The sequence below is a fragment of the Passer montanus genome, unplaced genomic scaffold (assembly GCF_014805655.1).
Source record: "Passer montanus isolate IOZ18808 unplaced genomic scaffold, ASM1480565v1 scaffold10, whole genome shotgun sequence".
In the NCBI taxonomy this organism is placed as follows: domain Eukaryota; kingdom Metazoa; phylum Chordata; class Aves; order Passeriformes; family Passeridae; genus Passer; species Passer montanus.
The window spans coordinates 22,942,183-22,965,721 of NW_024356505.1; the positions used below are offsets into that span (position 1 = coordinate 22,942,183).

The following is a 23,539-nucleotide window of genomic DNA, read 5'->3' on the forward strand; positions in this document are numbered from 1 at the left end:
GTGAAAAAAGGCTGTTCTTCCTGTAGGGATTTGAGTATTTCATATATAAACAGTGCTCATCCTTACACTGACAAGGTTAGTAAGAGTGTGAAAAAAGCTGTTCTTCCTGTAGGGATTTGAGTATTTCATATATAAACAGTGCTCATCCTTACACTTAATCTTACCCTAAGAATAGTAAGAGATCTTTACCAAAATGTTCATTTCCCACACATTTTTACTGTGTTTGTGGTCTTGTAGTGGCTTTGCTGGGATAGAATTAATTTTCTTGATAGCAGCCCAAAGGTTCAGGTTTGTCTAACTAATCAGCAGCAATATCTCAGCAGTGTTTCAGCTGTTGCTGGGCAGTGCTTGCACAGCATCTGGGTCTTCGCAGTTCCTCACGCTGCAGTCACAGTGAATAGGCTGAGTGTGGGCAAGAGGCTGGGTAGGAATTCAGTGAAGACAGCTGAATCAAGTGGGCCAAAGTGCTCAAGACCCAAGGATCCAAAACTCAAGTCTTGCTCAGTTTATTTCCCCAGGCTGAATTGGTATTTTGGCACCAGCCAGTTACTGGGCTGCAAGGAAATAGTGTGAACTAATAGGGTTTTCAGTAGTCTTGTAAACATAAATCAGAGAAAACTGGAAAGCCAGGAGAAAATTCTGGCTTCCTCAAGAAAAAATAGCTTTTTGTTTTACATCAACATTTAAAAAATCAACATTTAAAAAAGCCACCTGAAACCTTTGCAAAAATTGCTTCCCCATTAAGAGTAGATTCAGTGTAGATTGATTATGCCAGTTACCTACTTTAGAGAAACAGTTATTCTCAGAACTGATGGTTTGTCTTTCCCACAAGGCATACTGAGAAGGATACTCACATGACACCAAGTGGGGTGATTGCTCTCCACCTTTGCCTCACCAGGCATAGATTCAAATAGGTATTTTTCCTAGGTTGCCCTCAAACATGCAAACTAAGGAATAGTAATTTTAACTTTGCTTTGAGAACTGTAGGCCCCTAAGACAAAGATTTGAGGAGCTCACTGGATAATTTTCAATCTTGGAATTTGAAAAATAACATGTGTATTCTTCTATTAGCCTTTTCCCGTGCATGCAACATCTTTATTTTATAGAGGTCTATAAAAGAGAAAGTGCTAAATACAGCAAATCAGAAGAACAAAATACACGCCACAATCTTTGTCATTGAAAGTCACTTTACTGATGTTACAATATGTTAGTAACATTGAAAACCACAGGCATTTGTATTAAATACTCTTGTAGAAGTGGATACTGTGACGCTGTTATTATTAAAAGTGAGCAGGAATTTAGAACCCCAAATTACAACAATTTGATTTTATAAAAAGCAATGGTTTTTTTTGGATACATGAAAGCCAGATTCATTCAACAGCCCAATGCCTGTAATGTTTATGACAAAAATATCACACTCAAAGCTATAAAGTTGTAAACTGAAGTGCTTCATTTTGATGTTTGTCAAAATCTTGCGCTTTTATTACATCAGGTATGATTTTTAAGGAATTTTAACTAGCAAAGACAATGATATGATGCAAATTATTGTTTTTTCCAATACTAGCCCAGCCACAGTGGTGAAACATGATTCTCCTTGCCTCTTTCAATAATGGCTAGTATGAGTGAAAAAATAGCTTTTTTTTTTTTTTTTACAGCAATGCCCAAGTTAAACATCAGCACAAAATGAAGCTGGCAGAGTCAGTTGGTATATACCACCCCAAAAGCTTTGCTGAAAGAACTGGTCATACAGTGTTTTCTCCAGCAGATTAAAAATTCTGTAATGCTTTGCTATTCTGAAAAAAATATTTTGCATTTATGCAACAATAAAAATAAGTATTGTATTCTATATAAAATATTACCTATTGTAATATATTTTTATCCTTAAGGAAAGAAAAATCAGGTTATATATTCACAGTTTGAGTATATTCTGGACTGTATTTCCAAGCGTAAAGTATGCAGAGTCTACACAGGCAGTGAGCAGGAGTTCTTGTACCAATAATCAAACTAAATCAGCATTTGCTTTTCTACAGAGCCTTACAATATTGCATGATTAGCTGCTCGCACCACTCCACTTACAAGGTCAGTCAGGCCTATATACAGAATTTCTAACATGGTTGTAAAAATAGACTCTCCATGCTAAAGTTAGAATATATAAGGTCTTAAGGCCTCATGTTGATTTTTTTAAAACAAAAGCTTTATTTTTTTATTCAAAGGAATACAGAAACAGAAAAAAATAAAAGTTTGTTGCTTTGACATTTTATGCTCTAGCAATTAAAAATTGTGTTGACACCTTTACTTCTCCCTTAGATAACATGTTTCTTTTTAACTGCTCTGTGCTTATTTTCCCAAATTTTCCTCATCTCATTCTGAGTTACATGGCAATTATGGGCCATGTTAAGTAGCACAGGTTTTTAAACAGTTTAAAGCTGGTTTAGCTGAAGTGATTTTGAAACTGGTATAGACTGGATTTTAAAGAGCCAAAACTGCCAGACCTGTCTAGGTGAGCCAATTTTGAAGCCAGGTACATTATCTCAAGCGTGAACAATATCTGTGTTCTGAACTTATTTTTACGGCTTGTTTTCCTTACTTGGCTGAGATAACATAGGAATGTTGACTGTTTTAGTGCTTTTCTCTAAATACTTGCAGAAAACTGTTGTGGAATGACAAGATACCATGTGCACAAGATGCTGTTTCCAAAGCTGCAGTTTACATCAGCATCCATACTTGAGACACCAGAAATGGTTTTCATAAGCTGACTTTGAAACTACTCTTGTCAGAGGATATTTTTAGCATAGATGATAGAAACTATTACTTCCTTTCCTGTTTATGACAAAATTACACTTAAGAGAGACCTGTCTGTATTGCAGCTCTGTTTTCACTGTTTCATTTTATCTTGCCTTATTAGGATAATAGTTATGTGCACACAGGAACCTCACTTCACTGTCCAGTAATGGGATCATAACCTGCACATATTTTTGCAGTTTATTCAAATTTGTCTTCAGAAATCACAGAATATTCTGGGGAAGGGACCCACAAGGATAATGAAGTCCAAGTCTTAAGTGAATGGCCCATAGGGCGATTGAACCCGTGACCCTGGCGTTATTAACACTGAGATCCGAGCAACTCAGCATGTCAAATGTGATCCAAGTCAAATCCCATATTGCTGATACATAAGATTTGGAAGCCATGCAAATAGTGGGTCATCAGCTCATCCATTCTTGGTATTCAGTGGAGACTGAAGCTGAAGCTCTTTAAAAATGAGGCAAATAACATCATATCGTGGTTATCCCATGACACTGAAACTCAATTTAGAGAAGGAAACACATGATTTTCAGACTTGGAGCAAGAGAAATGGGAAACAGCTGAACTGTTAGGTTCACAGTAAGAGGCTTAGCCTTCAAAAATGCTACAAGGTGAGACACAGGATGGCTGAGTCATCAAGTGGTTTTACCAGTAGCATTCTGGTTTAACCACAAAATAATTAAGCCCCAGAACAGGTGCTTGCTCAGTCCCCGCCCCCAGCGGGATGGCAAGAGAATTGGCAAGGTAAAAGTGAGAAAACTCATGGGTTGACATAAGAATAGTTAAATCATTAAAATTAAATAACTGTAGTTATAATTTAAAAAAAAAAATGAAAAGGGAATTAAGAGAAAGAAATAAAACGCAAAAAAGACAAGTGACGCAAGTCAAAACAATTGCTCACCATCAACAGACCAGTGCTCAGCCAGTCCCTGAGCTGCAGTTCTTCTCTGCCAGCCTTCCCCCTGGATTGTTGCTGAGCATGGCATCATATGGTTTAGGATATTCCTTGGGTCTGCTGTCCTGGCTGTGTCCCCTCCCAACTCCCTGTGCACCCCAAGCCCAATTGCTGGTGGAGCATGTGAAGAGCAGAAAAGGCCTTGGCTCTGCAAGCACTGCTCAGCAATAACTAAAAAATTCCCTGCATTATCAACAGTGTTTTCAGCACAAATCCAAACCACAGCCTCATACCAGCTACTGTGAAGAAAATTAACTCATCCCCAAGCAAAACCAGTGCAAAATCCATGAGACATTAGGCATTATCACCTGATTATAGCACAAGCAAAAGATCACAGAATCATTAAATGGTCTGGGTTGGAAGGGACCATAAAGATCATTTCATTCCAACCCCTCTGCCATGGGCAGGACTTTCCACTTGACCAGGTTGTTCAGAACCACATCCAACCTGGCCTTGAACACTGCCAGGGATAGGGCATCCACAATTTCTCTGGGCAACCTGTGCCAGTGTCCCACCACCCTAACAGTAAAGAATTTCTTCTTAATGCCTCATTTAACCTACTATTATTAACAGCATTGGAAAGATGCTATCCATAGTGTGGAAAGGTGACTAACTTAGCAGCTTTCTGATGTCAGCCAGCTCACAGAGGCTGTTAGTGGATGAATGTTTCATGAAAATTCTTTTCAGTAGAAGTGAAAAGGGGATGGAAGAGAACAGCTCATGAGTTTTACACTGGAGTCTGATAACTTTGCTTACAACTGGCTATGGGATTCGATGACAGAGCAAGTCAACTGAAGAGTATATCCTTTAGGATTATGGAGCCTTGTCCTTCTTTCACATTACATTCTATCCATTAATCAATTCATTAATGAAGTTACAGCAAATTTGTAGTATATTTGTCAGAATTTGTAGTATATGCATGCTGTAATAGTGTATGTACCCATTCTTGCCTCTGGTTTTCAAACAAGTTGTCACCTTAGCATTGACAAGACCAATCAGTCCAAACCAGCAATAGGGATCTGAGTAAGAGGATTTCAGTACACTAACTATTGACACAATTTCTTTCTGATTTTAATTCAGGCTATAACTCAAAGGTTCACTTGTTCAATAGCACAATCAAAATTATTTCATGAGCACATGAGCTCAGCAGGTTCAATATCTCATAAATCAGGAACTCTTTAAATCATTTGGAAGAAGCCATCTTCAAAGTCAAGTCACACTTAAGGTGGCTGGCAAGTTGTGACTTTAGTCACAATTTAAGTAAAGATAGGCTCTGTAAAATTAACAATCTTCTTGAATCTACTTACTTAAATATAACAACTACAATATAATAATTACATGTAAATTATCAGTCACAACTATCTCTGGTATATTGCCTGAGATTACTGAAGTTCTTAAGTCAACAAATCCAGAATTAGTAGGTAAATCTTTACTTGTTAAATGCGGCATCATTGTCCAGCATTATTTTTAGATAAAATCTCAATTTTCCAGTCTCCATCAGTTAGTCACATTAATTTTATTACAAATTACACAAGATTGTTCTCCTACATTGAAATACATAAGGGTAACTTAAGTATATCTCATCCTGCCAGTCCTATGCTCATATAAACAATTACTTCTAGTTGAGAACTCATGGCTTCCTCACTTCAACAGGCATCTACAGCATAGTTGGCAATAACTAGATCATTTATTAAAATGAAACAAAAATAAGAGCATGAGTCTCAATTAGTCAAAATGACTGTGCTATATTAGTGACAAGTACTTTATTTTAATCTGGATGAGGTATTATGCAGCAGTTTATATTGCTATTGCCAGCGTAACTAACTACAGTGGATAAAAATATTTGCAATCTTCAAGGTTATTAATCTGGCAGCTTTCCAACATACTACATTTTAAAAGTAGGAAATGACAGCTTTGTGAGCAAACAACTTCTCTGTCCAACCTCCACTGGCTTGGGAGGCTCACACGGCCCTGCCAGTTCAGGTATCCCAAGTTACCAACCTGACGCAAACTTCTCTGCAGAAGAATTTTGCAAGAACACAAGTCCTGTGATAGTCTCACGCTAGACCACCAAAGTGAGAGTCAACATTTATTTAACTTAAATTTAGCGCTCTGAACTAGACTTCCAGTCACTACATATCTCCAAATGTGAGGGTGACTGTTAAAGGTACGCTACACACATAAGTGTATCGTCATATGCTACAAATGAATTATACCAAAACAAAAGAAGCTGGAAGTAGGTATGACATTGAAAATACAGTCAGGAGGGCCATTTGTTTGCAAAACAAGAAGCTATGAACATAGCAGAAAGAGCCTGCATGTTATCTCCAGTTCTGTCTGCCAAATTTTGCTGCTTCTTGGTAAGGAAAAATGGAAAGGGAAGAGTAAGCAGTGGTAAACATAAGATATGTACAGAAATCTAACGGGATCCTTCAAAACTACATGCCAGTTTGTATCCAAAAAAATACCATAAAAGGCCCATGATGAACAGTCCAGTTACTAAAGACAAGATATGAATATGGGAGGGAAAAACAGCTTCCAGGCAACAGAGTAATACAGTGATGATCAGGTTATCATAATGTCCTAATGTGGGTGAACCTCTTGAGGGTCCTGCTCAAAGTCTAGTGAAATCAACAAAAGACATATTGATTTCAAGTTATGGCTCAGACTAATTTCATAAGCTACATGCTGTCAACTATCATTAATCCAGATAGCTACACTCAAAGTAAATATTTGCAAAAAATATTCTTCCGTGCTGATGAAATATTTACCTTTCACAAAAATGCAGAATCTTTCCCTAAAGCAGTTACAATTGACTGTCTCTTTCCAGATGGTCAGACTGCACCCATTTGTGTTCACTTACATTTGTCTTTTTCCAAATACTTACCAGGACCTGTTGACTGTGAGAAAACCATTTGAATGCCAAGGCAAATATTTTGTCATAATCCAACATACAGCCTAATCATAAAATATAGTGCTTCTAAAAATCTTACATATTTTACAGCTGCCGACATGTTTAAACATTTCTTAATTTAATCTTACATATATCTGACTTTATTGAGAGACGTAAAAGTTAAAAAAATACATTAAAAGGCTGCAAGTGTTGGGTTCACTTACTAAAGGAAATACATGAAAGAGGTAGAAGATTCAGAAACACCATAGATGTTCCCATTACAATAAAATCTAATTAATCATACAACTGTTGGGTAGGGTATTCAACTGCACCACAGAGTTGGGTGTTTTATTCTGCAATAGTACTACCTGAAGCTAAGTAGTCAGTTTTGGAAAACCAGAGAATTATAAACTGATTTAATATGGTCCAGTTTCTTACTAACTGAAAATTCCCAACCAGAAGTCATTTGCTTTACAATGACCTTTAGAAGTCTCAGGTGTTAGAAATATAACCATTAAGTTACAGACAAGATTAACATGGTAAAGAGTTGTTCCCCCCCCACCCCATTCCTTTTAAGCTAAATTCATTTGTGCTCAGTTTAATGCCCCAAAAAATTGTCAAGGGGGCTTCAGGGGCAGCAAGCATAGCATTCAAGCACATGGTAAATGCAATTCCAGGAACAAATAAGAATTGAAAGACAGCAATGAAACTGGCCACTTGCCCAGCACTGTTATTTATCTAGTGCAGTGAAATCGTTATGCTTCTCATAAGCCTATGCCTTGCCATCTAAAACAGTGTCTGAAATGCTCTATCAAAAATACACAGCAACTCTCACAGACTTCACATCACCACATCCTGAATTGACTACTTAGAAGTATTCCCAAATGTCCAGTAAGTTTGGGTTGTACACGACTTAAAGACTGTTGTCTGCTGAATCATTCTTGATTAGACCTGTGAGAGGATACAGCGGTTATCTTACCAAACAAGGGATTTTGGCTGGTTCCTTTTATGATGATTTAAGACAAAGTGCTGCTGTACTGGTTTCTGCAGTCTGCTGTACAATTGAGATTGTCAAGACAGTGTAAGATGCTGAAAAAGTTGTATAGATTTTGGTCAAACACCAGTTTCTGAGAGACACAGTTTTACAGTACTGTACTTTCTGTATTTCTGAGGATGCCTGCTCATAATAATAGAAAATCTGAAGTGTGATGATGTTAGTCATGACTGTTTCTTTAGGCATTTGGCAAAATACACAGATGTATAACAGCTATTTTTGACATTATTGAAAGTTTACATATATACAATCTGTATACTGAGATTATAAACATGTAAGGTAAAAAAAAAAGAGATATAATCTTTGTTTGCGGTTTGTGTCAAATAGTTGCCTTTCAAAGCTTGAAATCCTGTCACAAAAAAAAAAATTTCCTATATTTCTTACTCCTGCATGCTAGTCTCTACTACAGTATGTTGTTTTTCCCCTACATGTGGAAAGTAAAGAACACAAGGTTCATGCATACAGCGTACAAGTTTACATCAGCTGGGCTCTCCGTGAGGCACATTCTCAGTTCCACTCTGGTCTGACTCAGGACTGCCTGACTCTTTACTGACTCAGTAAACCAGAGAAAAACTTCTCTTACACAGGACTGGCAAATAGACTGCAGTTGGGATTCTAGGTCACCATGCAGAACAGCCTTGCCACATCTGAGCTAATTATTCTCTGTCAAATGTTATTATTTTGTTTGTTCATCAAATCCATAAAATACAAGTCAACAAAAAAAAAAAAAGAAAGAAAAAAAAAAAGACTGTTTTTTTCCTTTCCACATGACAGGAGGTTATCACTGTGATATCACGGGCATCTCTGTTGATCTTTCGAACTGTCTGAAGAGCAGATGAATGTGCAGTAACTCAGTGATGCTGAGTTTCTATAAAATCCAAAGTAAACAGTTCTGATGTGACCCCAGGAAAACACTGCAGCTAGATGGATGTCTCCCATAGCTGGAGAGAGGGAAAATAAACACAAACACACATTAAACACCAAGATAAAATAGGTTGTGACCCAAACAGTACAAGGAGCTTGTTTGGGGAACTGCATCTACATCACTTGGGTCACCAATCTCCCCCCAGCCTCTGGTGGGTGTGTGTTCACCAAGTGAGCAGACAGTCTTGAGCATTTCAGCATGACTTGCAGTCAGCATAGTAAATGCCCATGACTGGGACTTCACTTTTCTTTTTGAAAGAGAAATGTCAGTGTAGCATCAAACTTGTACTAGACAGCTTTTACCTTAGAGTTACGGTAATATTAGTGGAGAAATAACTTCCCATTTTCATCTGCCTAACTCTGCTCAGAGCAACATGACTTCCTGCTGTGGGTTTGAGCTACTGCCAAAGCAGCTCCAGGGCTGAGACACATCAGTACAGCCCAGGCTCCAAGCTGCCTTGGGAGCCCCTGTGCTGCACCTCACACAATCTTCTGCCCCAAGCAGCACTGGGGGAGCAGCTTGCAGGTTCCCTCAGCAGCACTCCATTCCTTTTTTCTTGAAAAAAAAAGGACAGAGAACAGTGATGAGAATCTCATCAACATCAGCAACACGAACCAAGGGTATTGCAAGTAAAGCTCCTAAAGCAAATTTCAGGAACTTTTTGCTTAATCAAATATCTGCTATGTCTGAATTGACACAAAGGAAATAAAAGCCTTTTGGAGCATCTGGAAATCTCTCCTTATGAGGTGTTACTATCCACCAGGCATTCCAGCAGCTCCTGGTCATTCTAGGGGGACCAGGGTGGGATCAGGTCACACAGCAGTGAAGTCCCTCCAGGCCTGTAACTGCTCCACATGCTCCATAATTAGAAATTTTTACATTTCCATAAAGCTGGAAAGCAGCTATCCCTGCAGCCTGCATGAGAGCTTCTGGGAGAAGGGGTAAGAAAGGAGTGCCAAACACACCACTTGCTCCAGGGCTGTCTGTACTCTGCAGCCCAAAGGCTGTCCAGGGCACATGTTCAGCTTGGAAAAAGAAAAGTAGTGAAATCTGTGCTTCAGGGCAGCTTCAAGAGCAACCTGAAAACTGCCTGTAAACACAGCTGTCAAGGCCTTCATCGCTGCCAGAGGCTCAGCAGCTTCAGAACTTCAGGGTGCAAAGGAAATGCCACTCCAGCCCTCCTTGTTGGTCAAAGGTGTTAATCTGTTAATTTTCCTTTTGAAAAACTATCAGTAAATCAAGTCACTGGTGAAATGCAGAGAGAAGAGGGACACATACCCTGGCACTTTGCCTGTTGACTTTTTTCTCTTCATCCGGAAGTGGTGGCATCGGGTAAGGGTATTTTCTGCTGGAAGCAATTGATCCAGTGGATGAAGATGGAGACTTTGCAGGAGACAGTGTCCTGAGATGTTGAAACACATAAAATAAATGTGATGTCTTTGCATTCTAGCACTGCAACAGCAACTGCCATTACTCTGAAGCTTGGTTCAGAGCCAAGAATATAGCTTATTATTAGCTCAATATCAGGGGGATAAAATTGCTTGATCAGTAGTCTTATAATTTCATTATATGAATAAAGGTATTTAGAGATTTCAGGAACATTGGAAGAAAAAATTTGCTACTTCTTATTAGAATTGTATAACAGAAAAATATTTCTTAAACTGTTTTATATGGTGCTGTAATTAATAATTATAAAATTATTAAAAACCAAATCTGCAATTGAACAAATACAGAATTAAAAGATAAACATGGCATTATAAAGCCTAAATAGAAACAGTAATTGTATAAATACAAGCTGAACAAATGTCTTCTCGCAGTGACTAAATGGCAATTATGTGTCTTTATGCATATCTTACATATCTCCTAAATTGATACAAACATAGCAAATAAATCTATTATTTTTGTAACATTAATTTACACAAATGCATGCATTTGGAGGCCAAACTGTTAGTTGTGAAGTAACAAAGGCATATACAAAGTGCTAATAACAAGTTGTTATACATGCAAGCATCATACAGTGCATATTGTTCCAGCCAAAGAAAGAGTCTGATGAGAATATACAAAAATGGACTGATTAGTCAATGGCAATCAGCATTTCTGTACAAGGTGAGTAGAGTAAGCAGGAGCAAGTAAATGTTTGTATCACATGAAAGGCATTCTTTTCATGTCAATAAGGCAACAGCACATTATTGACTGAAATTTTATACCCAAGAAAAACTCTTATGCTTCTGTTTTGAGATTCTGCACTTTCCCACTTGAGAGGTTCCTATTAGACTCTAAATCTGGGCAGAGTAAAATGAAAAAACGGCCTCAAAGTAGAAAAATTGAGCTATCCTGGCCCCCTTGTTCTCTTGTGCAGACCAAGGGCATTCACACAGGAGGCCTTTTAATACTGTAGGCAAATCACTCAGCCTTCCCTGAGCACTGCTATCTAGTAACTTCTGAGCTAATGTGTCCCTGAAGATGGAAAGTTTCAATAATAATAAGTGAAATTTATTTACCTTTAAATAATTGTACTCTTATTTTGGACTATTGTATCATTTTGTTGTGTCTGTAGCTCCCTACAATAGAAGATTCTCTTGCCTCCCATACAAACAATGACTGATGGTAGCCACAAACAACAAGGTGTCAATGGAAATTATATGATGAGAGCTCTCCACTCTGGCTCATGATCCTCTAATGCCTCATGTGGTAGCCTCTAAGTTCAACAACACTTAAGAGATTTGCATTGGTGCAATTATCCAAACATGGAAGCATACGTCTTCAGTACCTGCACACTGATCACCCATTAAGATGAACTGGACATACACCAATGTTTTCAGGAAGAAAAATCCTGAAACAGTTACTGCAGTATAAAACAAGGTTTCTGTATGTCCGGCATCATGGATCTGGGCACCAAACTGTGCATGCAAGAAAACAAGGTAATTTAAAAAAAAAAATTCTAGGGAAAGGCTGTCAACAGTGCCCTGATGTTCACTATCCATACAAGTCCTCTCATCTCTGCCCCCACTTGGACTATCACTAATAAACTATTTGTGGATCTGGAATAAAGAATATAAGGAGAAGAGGGAGGGGGAAAAATAAGGAGAGCAGATTTTACATATTATTAGTAATCCAATTATTCACAAATTTTACCCCATTGCTGCAGTAGAATTTCAAATTTTCATTTTAAAATTTGCAACAGTGCACTTGGAGATCAGAAACAAGGAGCTGGGCTAGTGGAATCTGACTTGGCAAGCTCTATCAGAAAGTCATTTACAACGTAGCACAGCCAGGGGGGTGGCACAGAATGAAGGCGTCTCCCATCTCTTTCACCACACCAGGCACAACACTTCCAACACACCACAGGCTCTTCATATTTTAGATATTCTAAGAGAAGGCCACAGTGAGAGGAAAAGCCACAGCCAATCTTCCTGTCCATCCATCTGAGCAGAGTATCCCGGAAGGAGTAATAATCCCCCAAAGGATAGGGCATCTTGTATATTTTCCCTGCACAAGCAGGTTCCCTGACCAGGATCCCTAACTGAGCCTTTCCTCCAGGAAGCTTTGCACCATACTCAAACACAATGCTGCCAAGCCTCCAGTGTAGCTGCCTACATATTCTTCTTCTCAAACCCCTTTCCTCACCTGCAGTTTGCACATCTAACTGATGTGAGCTTTGCTCAGCTGCAACACTACAGCCAACACATCAAGAATGCAGTTGCACACTTACAGAAATGACCTTGCCCTCCCCTCACAGGGCCTCACCACTTATTTTTGTTATAGAGTTATGTGCTGATTTTTGTCATCTTTAGTGCCAGCTACTGAGACTGTGAGCACACACGACTCGGCATATGCTCACAGATCTTACAGTGCATCTTCTGTGATAAACAACATTGTTTGAGGTGGTTTTGATGACCTTTCAGGTTGTGCCCTGCAATTGTGTATGTGCTGTGTATCCCAGATTTACATATACTTTAAATGAGAAAGGTCATGTCTGGCTCTTTCTCATTTACGGGATGGAGAGACAGCATTCAGGGACACTTGCAGGTAATGCTGGGGTTAAAGGTAGGAAAACTTGGCAGTTTTGGTCAAGGGTGGGATCCGCTTAGCTTTCACTAGGGTTTCAGTTCTCCTGCAATCAAATCCATTAGCTTTCATGCCAAATGTTGCTTCCAGCTGAAACTTACACAAGAAACCAGTACACACCACGACAGAGATTGAGAGGTTTTACTGCCAACCCCAAATGAAGGCATGCACCTCACTGCAAAAATTCTAACTTTTGAACAGAAAGCAAGATAGAGTAGCCACTGTGTCTTTCTGTCCTGAAAGCTGAAACTAAAAGTGTGTGAAGACCATTTTGTGATTCACAACAAACACTGTGGCAGCAAGAAGACATCTGGAAGCAGTCCCTGCAGTGGCCTCTTGTCCCTAAACAGCAAATGCTGACCCACAAGAAACAGTGCCAAATGTGTCACCTGGTCACACAACTAAACATCCTACAATTTTGAGAGTCATTTTAGCTGAACTCAAGGCAGGTGGTCCTGACAGATCTGAACTGTTTATGAACTGTGAGTGATTCTCTTTTGCAGACTGAAATAATGTAATGAAATTCAATTAATGTTCGACCTGGTGAAAACAGAAAAATATAGATCCTATCAGCCTAATCTGACCTTTGCTGCTGTGGATTCAGATCTTTGTATGACATCATCAGCCTAAATCCTACATAAGGAAGTTAGGATCTTCTAAAAACACTGGTGTGGCTAAACATCTTAAAGTAAGTTCCTTTTTAAAGCTGCAGATGTGCACGCATGTCCTCAGAAAAAGCCGCAGCAGGGGAGAGGAGGCTCCTGGAGGGGCTGCAGAAGAGACAATGGTTATGGTTTGAGCTGTCACTTGGAGCAGTGAACTATGCCTCCAAAGCAGGCACTCACATGCTTCAATGAACTCTTCTCCCTAACCCTTGAAACAAAATCCTGATCCTACTAACATCAGTAGGCATTTTTCCATTTCCTGCCAACAATAACAGTATTTTGTAATAGGGAAAAAGCTTGTTTGTTTTTTTAATTTTAAGCACAGTCTAGAGCTGCCTCAGTAAGAGCAGCTTGCCAAGGGCTCTGGCCTCAGCTGGATGCTCACAAAAGAAGGTAATGGAGATGGTCAGCTGAAGACAAACTGAGAAAAAATCAAGGACACAAAAGCACATTAGAAATAGGAGGGAAATGACAGCCTACTGTCTCCTCCTTCCATGCCCCTTCTCAATGCCCTTCTAATATGGGACAGCTATTTTCTTTCTGGTTATGTGCTCTGGGTCTCTATCTAAAAAAACCCTTTGTTTGTAAAACACTTTTGTGTTTAAACATCTCGTAAAATATGACTTATTGTAAATACTAGCATTAAATCAAATGTAGGTGGCTCAACGCTTTAGAAGGTGTCTTCTAGTCTTTTTTGTTTATAACAGAAATGCCATGTTTGGGGTTTCTGGCATTTTGTTTTCTGATTCCATCATGGCTCCATCAAGTCTTTCAGATTCAATGAGAATTCTGAGTAATCCTTAACTATATTCCAGAAGGTCAGCCTGTATAGTGGATATTGTAATTGGCAGTAGCAAGAATAAGCAGTACTAGCACATTCATAAAATAATGTCCCTTACAGCAAAGCTAAAATCAGGGTGAGGCTTCCTGCCTGATTTTATTGTTAAGGTTATATGGTTATAGCCTGGTACAAAAAATTAAAATCAAGACTGGACTTTAAGCAGGAAAATGAGAGTTTTCTTCACAGATCTCTTTCTTACAGATGGGAATCCCACACTAGGGAGTTTTCTGGTGTCAGACACCAGCTACTATTATTACTATCATTATAAAAAGTAATTATATAGAAAATTATAGAAAAATTATATACCCATCAGACTTGTAGACTAGAAAAAAATTACTAGGAAATCAGATGTTAGCGAGACAAATTATGATTTACACAGGGTATTTATGTAGATGGAGAAAATCTGGGTGATGACTAATATCCCTATTTTCTGAAAATCTGCAATTTTCCTAGAAAGCGTTTTTGTCATTTTTCCTTATTCTATTTCAACTTTTCCTACAAGATCACCAGTCATCAGCATATTATTCCTAAAACTACAGGGAGACAAGCAAAACAGCCGTACACATTTAAAAGAACAGAGAAGGCAAAGATGATTAGCGACATGAATACTACTCAGCTAAATATCTGGTGTAAACGCCTTATTCTGGGGCCCTGACTCATAAAATATAATACCAGCTGGACAGTCTGAATTCAGCCTGATGTTCTAGTTTATCAAGATCTGTTTCATTCTGTTTGTGAATCAATTCACAGGCCCAGGGTCACAACCCAGCCACAAGATGTTCTGACCCACCATTCTTACCAGTCTTTTCCTGTCCATGCTAACATTAAGCAAAATTGCATCTGATTTTGTGGAGAAACTGTTAGTTCAACCTCTTGTAAACCCATGGCAACTCATCTCAGGCGATCTGATCTTTTGCCTTCCATAATGTATCTGCAGAAAACTTCCCCATGATTACCTCATTTAATTAGGACAATACAGATTTCTAAATTTATTCTAGTTGCTCTCTGATTTCTAAGGGTAACTGCTGCAGGCAGTGATTAGTAAGCTTCTGTGGTGCAAAAAATTTGATTTATGTTTCATCTCTGCTGATACATAGCCTTTAAAACTCACATGGGTCAGCTTAATTCTCATCTATATGCCAAAAATGCTAGGTTTATCTCAAATACAATTAGAAATGTGACTCACTCAGTGTAACAGCTGAATACCCTCAGGGACAGGGCACACTCCCATCAATTTAATCTAGTTACTAAATAAAAATATACTGATACGAAAAAAATGAAAATCAAATTATGAGTATGCAAACAGATTTTTAACTTTGTTTAACTAAACCATTTAAAGTAACCTGTATTAAAATAGCAGTATCTTTATATTCCATCAATGTGTTTGCTTATGGCTACCACAGGGCTTCTGATACAAAAAACCTGAAAGACAGCTATGGGGTTATATTATGGTGGAAAGCTCTTGACCTTGCCTAAACAATAAAGGTCAAGAGGCTATTTTTAGAAAAGGTTTTGGTAATAAAACACACCTCACCTCCTGTGTGAGTTTGCCTAATTTCAGCTTCCAGTTACCTTTGGTCATTATCAGTTTTAGTTTGAAAATCTAAAGGACCTCCCACACACAGAGATTTTGCTCCATATGCAGTGATGTGGACCTCATGCTCAGCTAAGTGTTCAGCTGCTCCCTTAAACTGAACAGCCTGAGGCTCTCCAGTCCTTTCTGTGTTTTTTTCTGGGCTTAGATCTCCCCAGCCCTAGAATGTGATAGCTGAACTGCAAACACCAGACCTGGACCCTGTATCCCAGCGCTGAAACAACCAGACTCACAATACTCCCTGCCAGAATGTCCAGGTACCAAGAGACTTGTCTAATACCGACTGGCAAAATCAAACCAACCCCCTGTAACCCCTGGATTCTTGCATTGGGGATCTCTTATCCCTTTGCAGGACTGAGATCAGGGCTGACAAGCCAAAGTTTACTCATTTTTCCTATTTGATCACTGGAAACCTTTCTTGCAGCTTACTCCATCTGTGATTTACGAGGTGTTGAAAACAAACAAACAAACTTTTAAAAGTAAAAATTTTATGGTGTTTTAAGACTTCAGGACATTTTTAGTTCTAAAAATTACAAAATTCCTATCCTGCCATTTCATGTCTGCCAGTGTTACTATTGGAATAAACATATTTCATTAGTACCCTGTGATAAAACTCCCATCACATTTTTTTCCTAAATGCACACTACACATTTAGTGTATGTTTCTGCCCTGTTGCACTATTATTAGGTCTATTTGTGTGGCAAAATTAATTAAGATTCTATTTACTTGTTCTTACCATCCTTCACTGTTTTGGCTGAAGATTTTGCTATTTTGCTTATTCTTTTGATTTGTGTTTCTGTAACTATCTTCATTTTTGATATGTCATCTTACAGCTTCATGGATTTTGTTCATGCTTTATGTTATTTGTCATAAATTGTCTTCCATTCTCTCCTATGCTGGCTCATTTTTTCAGCTGATGCACAGATCTGTCTCCGCTGTGGGACTGTGTCTTTTGGGAATATACTGCAACATTCTCAGTCTCTTGATTCATGTCCAACAGTGGCCCAGCCTCATGTATGCTTTTTCTCTGTAACTTGGAATGTACCAGATAATGCACACTTTTCCCTTCCAAAAACATGTTATATTTTTGGTTGAACCCTACCTCACTTGTAACAGATTAATTAGCAGTTTGACAATTAGAGCACAGAGTATATTCTCATAAATTTAGTTTTCCAATTACAATATATAAATTATTTCATTGCAGGCTGAGGGTAAAATGACACTACTTTTTAATCCTTTTTCATTTAAAATTTGGTATGCACTATATAAGACAGTAGGTAGAGTCAATGTGTCATGAAACCACTTGCTTCAGTAAATTAACATTCTATTTAAGTTAATACTATTTTATTAGTGATAAATATGTCTCATGCCCATAAAACACTATTTGGCATAAAATGATGAGAAAGCTACTACAAGCTATAGATGATGGTGGGAACGCATGCACTACAAACACCCTTTTCAATGGCTTCATTAAAACATTCAGAAAAAGAATTGTAAATTGCACATGAAGCCAAAAACAGACATCAAAATGCAGCAAAAGAAGAGAGGCCCTTTGCACCTAAGTAACTTGTATTGATTTATACAAGGTAGGAGTCCCAAGATATTTGTATATGCTGGAACAGCTCTAAAAATGAGAATTATAGAATTAATTTACAAAATACCTAAAGTATGGTCCTTCTGTGTTTTTATTCACATCTTCTACCCACTTAGCTACATTATATTCTCTTTTGAACCATGGATTTAAATACCTGCAGAAAGCAATGGAAGGAACAGAGAAAGCAGAAGAACAAGAATAGAAAATCTGAGAACACACAGCACAAGCTTAGCAAGGATGTCTTCATCCCCAAAATGCAAGTGAATATGGCAAATAAATCAGTATGGGTTTGGGTGAGGACTAGGCAATGTGTACAACTGCATGAGAAAATCTGACCTACAACAAGACTCATATGTTTGATTAATCTGGAAACTCTTTGGGATACATCATTCATTTAATGTCTTAAGGGTAAAATTCACTCCTATGCAGAGGGCCAGTATTAAGTTCATGGTTTGAACTCCCTCATCATCTCAAAATAAGGATGAAGGGGCATTTTGGCTTCAATCACAACATTTGCTTACCAAAGACACACTTTTGCACCCATCTAGATAAATTGCAAGATAATGCCTAAAAGACCACAGAATCTTGGGCTTGACCCTTTTTACAGGAATGAATTTCAGCCTCATTGTGTTAAAAGGTTTGAGGTTTTTGCCACTATAGTGACAATTTTTACACTTACAGGCAAACAACCCTCTGATTTTTGCAATGTTCATTTAGTTTGGCTTTAATGGAGGTAGGCTGCAGAATTATCTCAAGTTTTACAGAAGCAGTATTAACACCAAAACTACATTTTTTAGGAAGCAAAGTCTGAGTTGTATACTCATATTAGTTACTTGAAAATTATGAAATAAAGATAATGTTTAATTATCTGACAACAAATTACCAAGGAAGAAAATGTTTTTTTAACAAATTTTTCCCAATAACAAGATAAGCAAATTCCTCCCCTTCTGTCATGTCATCGAAAAAGGGAGATGCAGAAAATAGGAGTCTGCCTGGACCAATTTAAAGTTTGTTCTTGTGACATATAAATGGCAACAATCAAATGATTATTTGTGATCACCATCTTTATACAACAGAAACTAGCACAACGAAATAGGAAACAAATTGTAACTAAGGAAAATTGGAAAGAAAGTTTGTCTTTAAGTTATTTTTGATACTTCTGGTCCAGTTCTTGCCACCCTTATTTATGGGAGTGACTCCAATGACCTTACATATGGGAACAGGCCTTGCAAGTTATTGCTCAGATGAATAAAAGTTGGGCCAAATCATGTCATTCAACCCCCTCCATATTTCAAACAACGATGATAACAAAAGCAGCAGCACTTTTTCAACTTCTTTTGCTCCTTTTTTGCTCTGGAACATCTCCTCCCCGCCCCGCGCAAGCACAGCCACAGCTCTCAGAAAGTACTCGCCCTCAGCCACAAGTGCTTCTCAGTAGCTTCCTCAGCTCGCTTATCTATCAGGAATTGGGAGTGCTTTATGCTTTCCAGCTTGGGGTCTTAGAGAAAGAAAACATCAAAAGCAGTAGAACAGCAAACCAGATGAACCACAAGGGAAGCAACAGGCTGATGCCAGCGTCACCAGGAACTAATAAACTTCTGCTTTAGCTTTAATTGTAATTTTCTTGTACTTGCTGCAATACTTTAAACTTGAGTTTTTTTCATCTGAAAGGGTGTTTTGGTAACCATGAAACACTCCCAATCTGGCTTCTTGTATTAGAAAACAGTGTAAGGTGCTATCAAAGCATGCAATTGTTGCACAACCATGTTGCAGGGTTTCCTGGGTCTGGGTGTATTACAGACCATCATTCACTACCTCAATCCATCTGTTACAGAAAGGTTAACTCAAGACTGCAGACCACTACATGATACCACTGGAAAGCCCTCAGGCTGATCTTTCTGGCCACATGTTCATTAGCAATGACCAGAAACCACATTTCCTTTGGGTGAGAAATTCTGCTTTGAAACAAGGAGTCCTTACGCATAAGCCTAGAGCTAGACGGACAGCTCGATTCGGCTTGTAGCGCAACATGCAACAAGGCAAGAGACCTGGGCTCAAGAGTACTCATACTCCTCAGGCTGGCGAGGAGGAAGGGTAGCTAGCGCTGCATCAGCAGGAGCACCTCCAAGCAGTCACGGTGTTTGCCACAGTGAAACTATTGGATACTAGGGAAGGGACTTTTCACAGGACAAAATGGCAGCCCAGAGTGCAGGGGCAGGTGAGACTGACCTGTGATCCTGACTCCCTGTTTGGGGGTGGTCGGAACCCCCTGGGCTTATGCCTTGGGCAGGGATTTGGTGGGCGAGAGAAAGCCCAGGCTCAGATGCATGGGTTACCCGGCTGCAAAAAGACAATATATAATAGAAAGTCTAAACCAAAGACGTTCGTATCAGTTATAACAACGAGGAAGACAAATGCTTATAGGAAAAGCAGTGCAAATTAACAAAGGTCCAAATTGCTGTCTGTTCTGGGACCTGTTTTAACACAAGCTCCCAATTAAACTGTCAACTTATTCAGAAAACTCTCATAATTCCTGGATAATTCTAATTGATTTTAATAGAGAACTATTTATCAGGGCATTTCATCAGCCATGTTTCTGGAAAAGTATTTGGCTTGTTGGCATTCCACATGTAATAAACAATCTGCCTTTAGTAAAGAATAATTATTTTGTTATCAAACATCCAAAACCAATTAAAAATGTCTCAAAATATCTTTAACAGTATCCTCAGAGCTCTATGCTTAGCATAAGCCTTGTTCATATATGCTAGCTGCAAGGGTCACACAAAGGTGTGAGCAGGACATTTTTCAGGAGCTGCCCAAAATGTTTGCAACTCCCTGTCAGTGCTGCTCATGAAGGCTACAGACTTCAAACCCTGCTCAGTCCTTAAGATATTTTGTTTAAATGCTTAATGGCATAATTCTATTTGATTCTTGGCTGTATAAAAAAAAAAAACCCTGTGCATAATGTGTGCAGTTACTGCAGACCTATGCATACAAGTGTCTTTGTAGGCAACCACACCAGTGTGCTCCTGCTTAAAAAAATTGAATTCTGCACAAGGTATGGCATTAATAAACACAATTTTATAATGGTTAACTACAGTCTGCTTATTACAGGAGATCAATACTGTTATCCTTTTTCTTCCATATCAGCAAGTATGCTTTATTGGACTCCTAAGGGCCACACAAGCTGACTTTCTAAATACTGCTTCAGAACAGATTCAGTAATATTCTGTATTTTCCAGACAAGGTAGAAAGGTAAATTGGTCTGGGAAAAGTCTCCATGTATTCTGCAGTTTCCTCAAAGCAGCTGGTGTTGCTTTTTTTTTTTTTTTTCCCCCTAAATGACTAAATGCTGGTCACAGATCATTCTAAGTACATTTTCTCTTCTTGCAAAACAAGGTGTCCTTCTAACCAGAGAAATAATTGCTGTCTAATAGCCCTGGCAGTTCTCCCCATTCCCCACTTAACTGACACAGCATGAGGATCTTTCAGTGGGAGCTCTCTCTCCAGCTGGTGACAGGACTGCCAAGGAGACTCGGACAAGCCATTCAGGCCTGTGCAGTCCAGGACAGACCCAATAAGGAGAAAGAGTATTTTCCTGCCTGGCAGGCCTCTCCCAGGAGCACACACACTGTGCTTCATCCCCAAAAGGTTACTGCATGGCCCTTGGGAAGTACAAGCCTCCTCCCTCTAGCATCAGGGCTGCTGCTGGGTTGAGACACCACCGTAACAAGCAGCAAGAAGGAAAGCAGAGAATTAGGTGAAAATTCAGGGGCACCTTTAAAAGAGAAACAAATATACAGGGAAAAATGTTTCCAACTCAAAATATCTCTCTCTGCCTGCTTATTTAATGCTCCAAAGTTCTCAGAGCAAATCTCATTTCTATTTTTGGCAGATTGGCCAGACTAATTTTGATTTTATCAAGCTATCTCATGCAAGGAGAAAAGAAAACGAGCAAAATAACATTTCAGAGTTTATCAGCACAAAGAGCACAGAGACTCTTGAGATAAACTCCTCCAAGGGCTAAAATTTCTAATTCCATGATGCCATTTTGACCATGCAATGTTATAATTGCAATGCGCATCGAAGTATTGTTTCTGTAATTTGTAATATAGGGTTTTCTCTAGGACCCTTTTGGAGCCTACTCACCTCAAGACAGTGCACTGTAGATGACAGAAAAGTTTCAGAACAAACTCAAAATCCCCAAACCAAAGAAAATGGGGCCCAGGGAGCAGTTAGCATTATTCGCTTACAGCAGGGTTGGTATCAAGCTCATTTGCCCATCAAGGTGCAAAGTTAGTAGTCATGATATGGGGAAGGACACTGTCACTGCCATCAGTGTCAAAGAAGGGGCCATTCATGTGGGGTGTAAGTGCTGTAAGAGCAGGCTAATGCTTTTGACAAGCCCAGAGGTTTCCAGCCATTCACCACTCATTCACAAGAGATGCCTGAACCAATAGGCTTAAGTATATAAGAAAGGCTCTTCCTGTGTGGCAAGCATTGCACACATGGGCTCTTTAGGAAATGAAATCAATAAATCAATAAGCCAGCAACTCTCAGCTGTAGTAGAAATGTCTGGGGGTCTGTCACTTGGTAGAGACTTTAATTACCCATTTATCGCAGAGCTTAGTCAAGACTGGCTGTTTCAGGCTTACAATGGCAAACTTCAAGGTACTCTCAAAGCAGACAGATATCTCTCCTAAAACCTCCAGGAAGGTATGCAGAGATACAAATCTCTAACTCTGCAATGGCTCAACCCAAGGTGAAGACAAGGGTAGGAAACAGTCAGGTTATCAGAAACTCAGTATTGAACCAGGATACACTCAGCAATGGCAGTTTACTGTAGACAAAAGCCTGCAGTGATGGTGCAGGCTGCCACCATCATTGGGAATTGCTATGGGAACGACTGTGAGGAAGCCTACATAAAAAAAGAAAATTAATAGTTAATTTTTAAAGAATACATAAAAAGAGGTTGAAATACATTAGCCAAACCATTTACCAGATTATCAGTCAGCAATCAGAATGGGCCACAGAGCAAAAATGCAGCTGTCTACTTTTCAGTACTCTTAATTTCCATCTACAAAACACAAATATGAAAACTCTACTTTTTGGCTTTGCTTTTTTAAATTCAGACTTACTCAGTTGAATTAGACCGTGGCCTAAATCTTTTGCCTCTGACTTTCTTTCTGTTTCCTCCTATATTACCTGAAAGAAATCAAAGGACAAAGACAGTAAAACAACTTGAAACTCACCTGCCCCATGCCAAACTGTATATTCTTTTTGCATCCATAGCAAAAGACTTGCTACCTTTAACTTTAAACCATTAATCTTTAATTTGAACCATTTAAATCTCACAGGTCTGTTCCTCTTGAATTATCTCACTTAGGTTAGCTTTCTCTACTTTTTGCTGCAACTCTACAGAGGATATGTATTATTTCAGCTGTTATTTGATGAAATCACTACACCTCAAGAAAAACACTTAACACTGCCTGATAAAATCACATAAGCTGTCAATAGTGAATAGATTTCTTTCTCTTTGACGTGTTAGCTCACACTGGAGGGAGAAATTAAGTGTAATGTCTTTGTGACAAAGCACTGTGCAAAAAAGGCACTTATGTAGGGTGTTGCTAAATCCTAATTCCAAGTTAATAACAATTAGCTCAATTTTAAGGAGTCATGCTGCTATCCTAAGATCAGCTAACCTTTCAGCAGAGCAGCAGTGGTCCAGAGGCTGGTTTCCACTCTGGCCAGCACAGTGGTTCACACTTACCTTGCCAAGAATTACTCCTAGGCCTCCCATTTTCACAAATGTCTGAAATATGTTTTGTGTCTGGGATCCTTTCACTCCAGGAATGAGATAATCCATTTGACCTGGAATAGGAGGGCTCAGATGCAGTTATTGTTAAGGGTATTGGCTCACATCAATGTTAGCTCAGTGGTTTGGTCACATTCCCGAGGCCAGTGACAAAACACAGCCTAAGGTCTGTCTGCACTAGCAGAGCATCCAGGATTTCTGATTAAACTCTGCAGTTACACCTTGCAGCTGTCCCTGCAGTGGTTCCATGTGCCCACACTCAAGAGGCAGGCATCAGCACTGCTTTCTCACTCTTCTGCTGTGGAATGCACAGACACCGGCACACACCAGATT

General features: G+C 39.0%; 1 protein-coding gene across 13 annotated transcripts in view; it reads right to left on the reverse strand.

The window, feature by feature from the left end:
- Nucleotides 1–1,635: 1,635 nt before the first annotated feature.
- The window catches only part of ADAM22 (ADAM metallopeptidase domain 22), a 132,022-nt gene continuing 110,118 nt past the window's right edge, over nt 1,636–23,539 (reverse strand). For 3 of the 13 annotated variants that reach the window (XM_039708594.1, XM_039708560.1, XM_039708552.1), the window contains 6 exons: nt 23,162–23,262; nt 22,530–22,596; nt 19,621–19,731; nt 17,459–17,545; nt 9,908–10,031; nt 1,636–8,645 (listed from right to left, as the gene is read on the reverse strand). In XM_039708594.1, coding sequence (XP_039564528.1) covers nt 8,625–8,645; nt 9,908–10,031; nt 17,459–17,545; nt 19,621–19,731; nt 22,530–22,596; nt 23,162–23,262 — 511 coding nt within the window. In that variant the 3' untranslated portion in view covers nt 1,636–8,624. The remainder of the gene's footprint in view (nt 8,646–9,907; nt 10,032–17,458; nt 17,546–19,620; nt 19,732–22,529; nt 22,597–23,161; nt 23,263–23,539) is intronic. The other 10 variants (XM_039708634.1, XM_039708613.1, XM_039708580.1 and 7 more) reach the window with 4 other exon arrangements.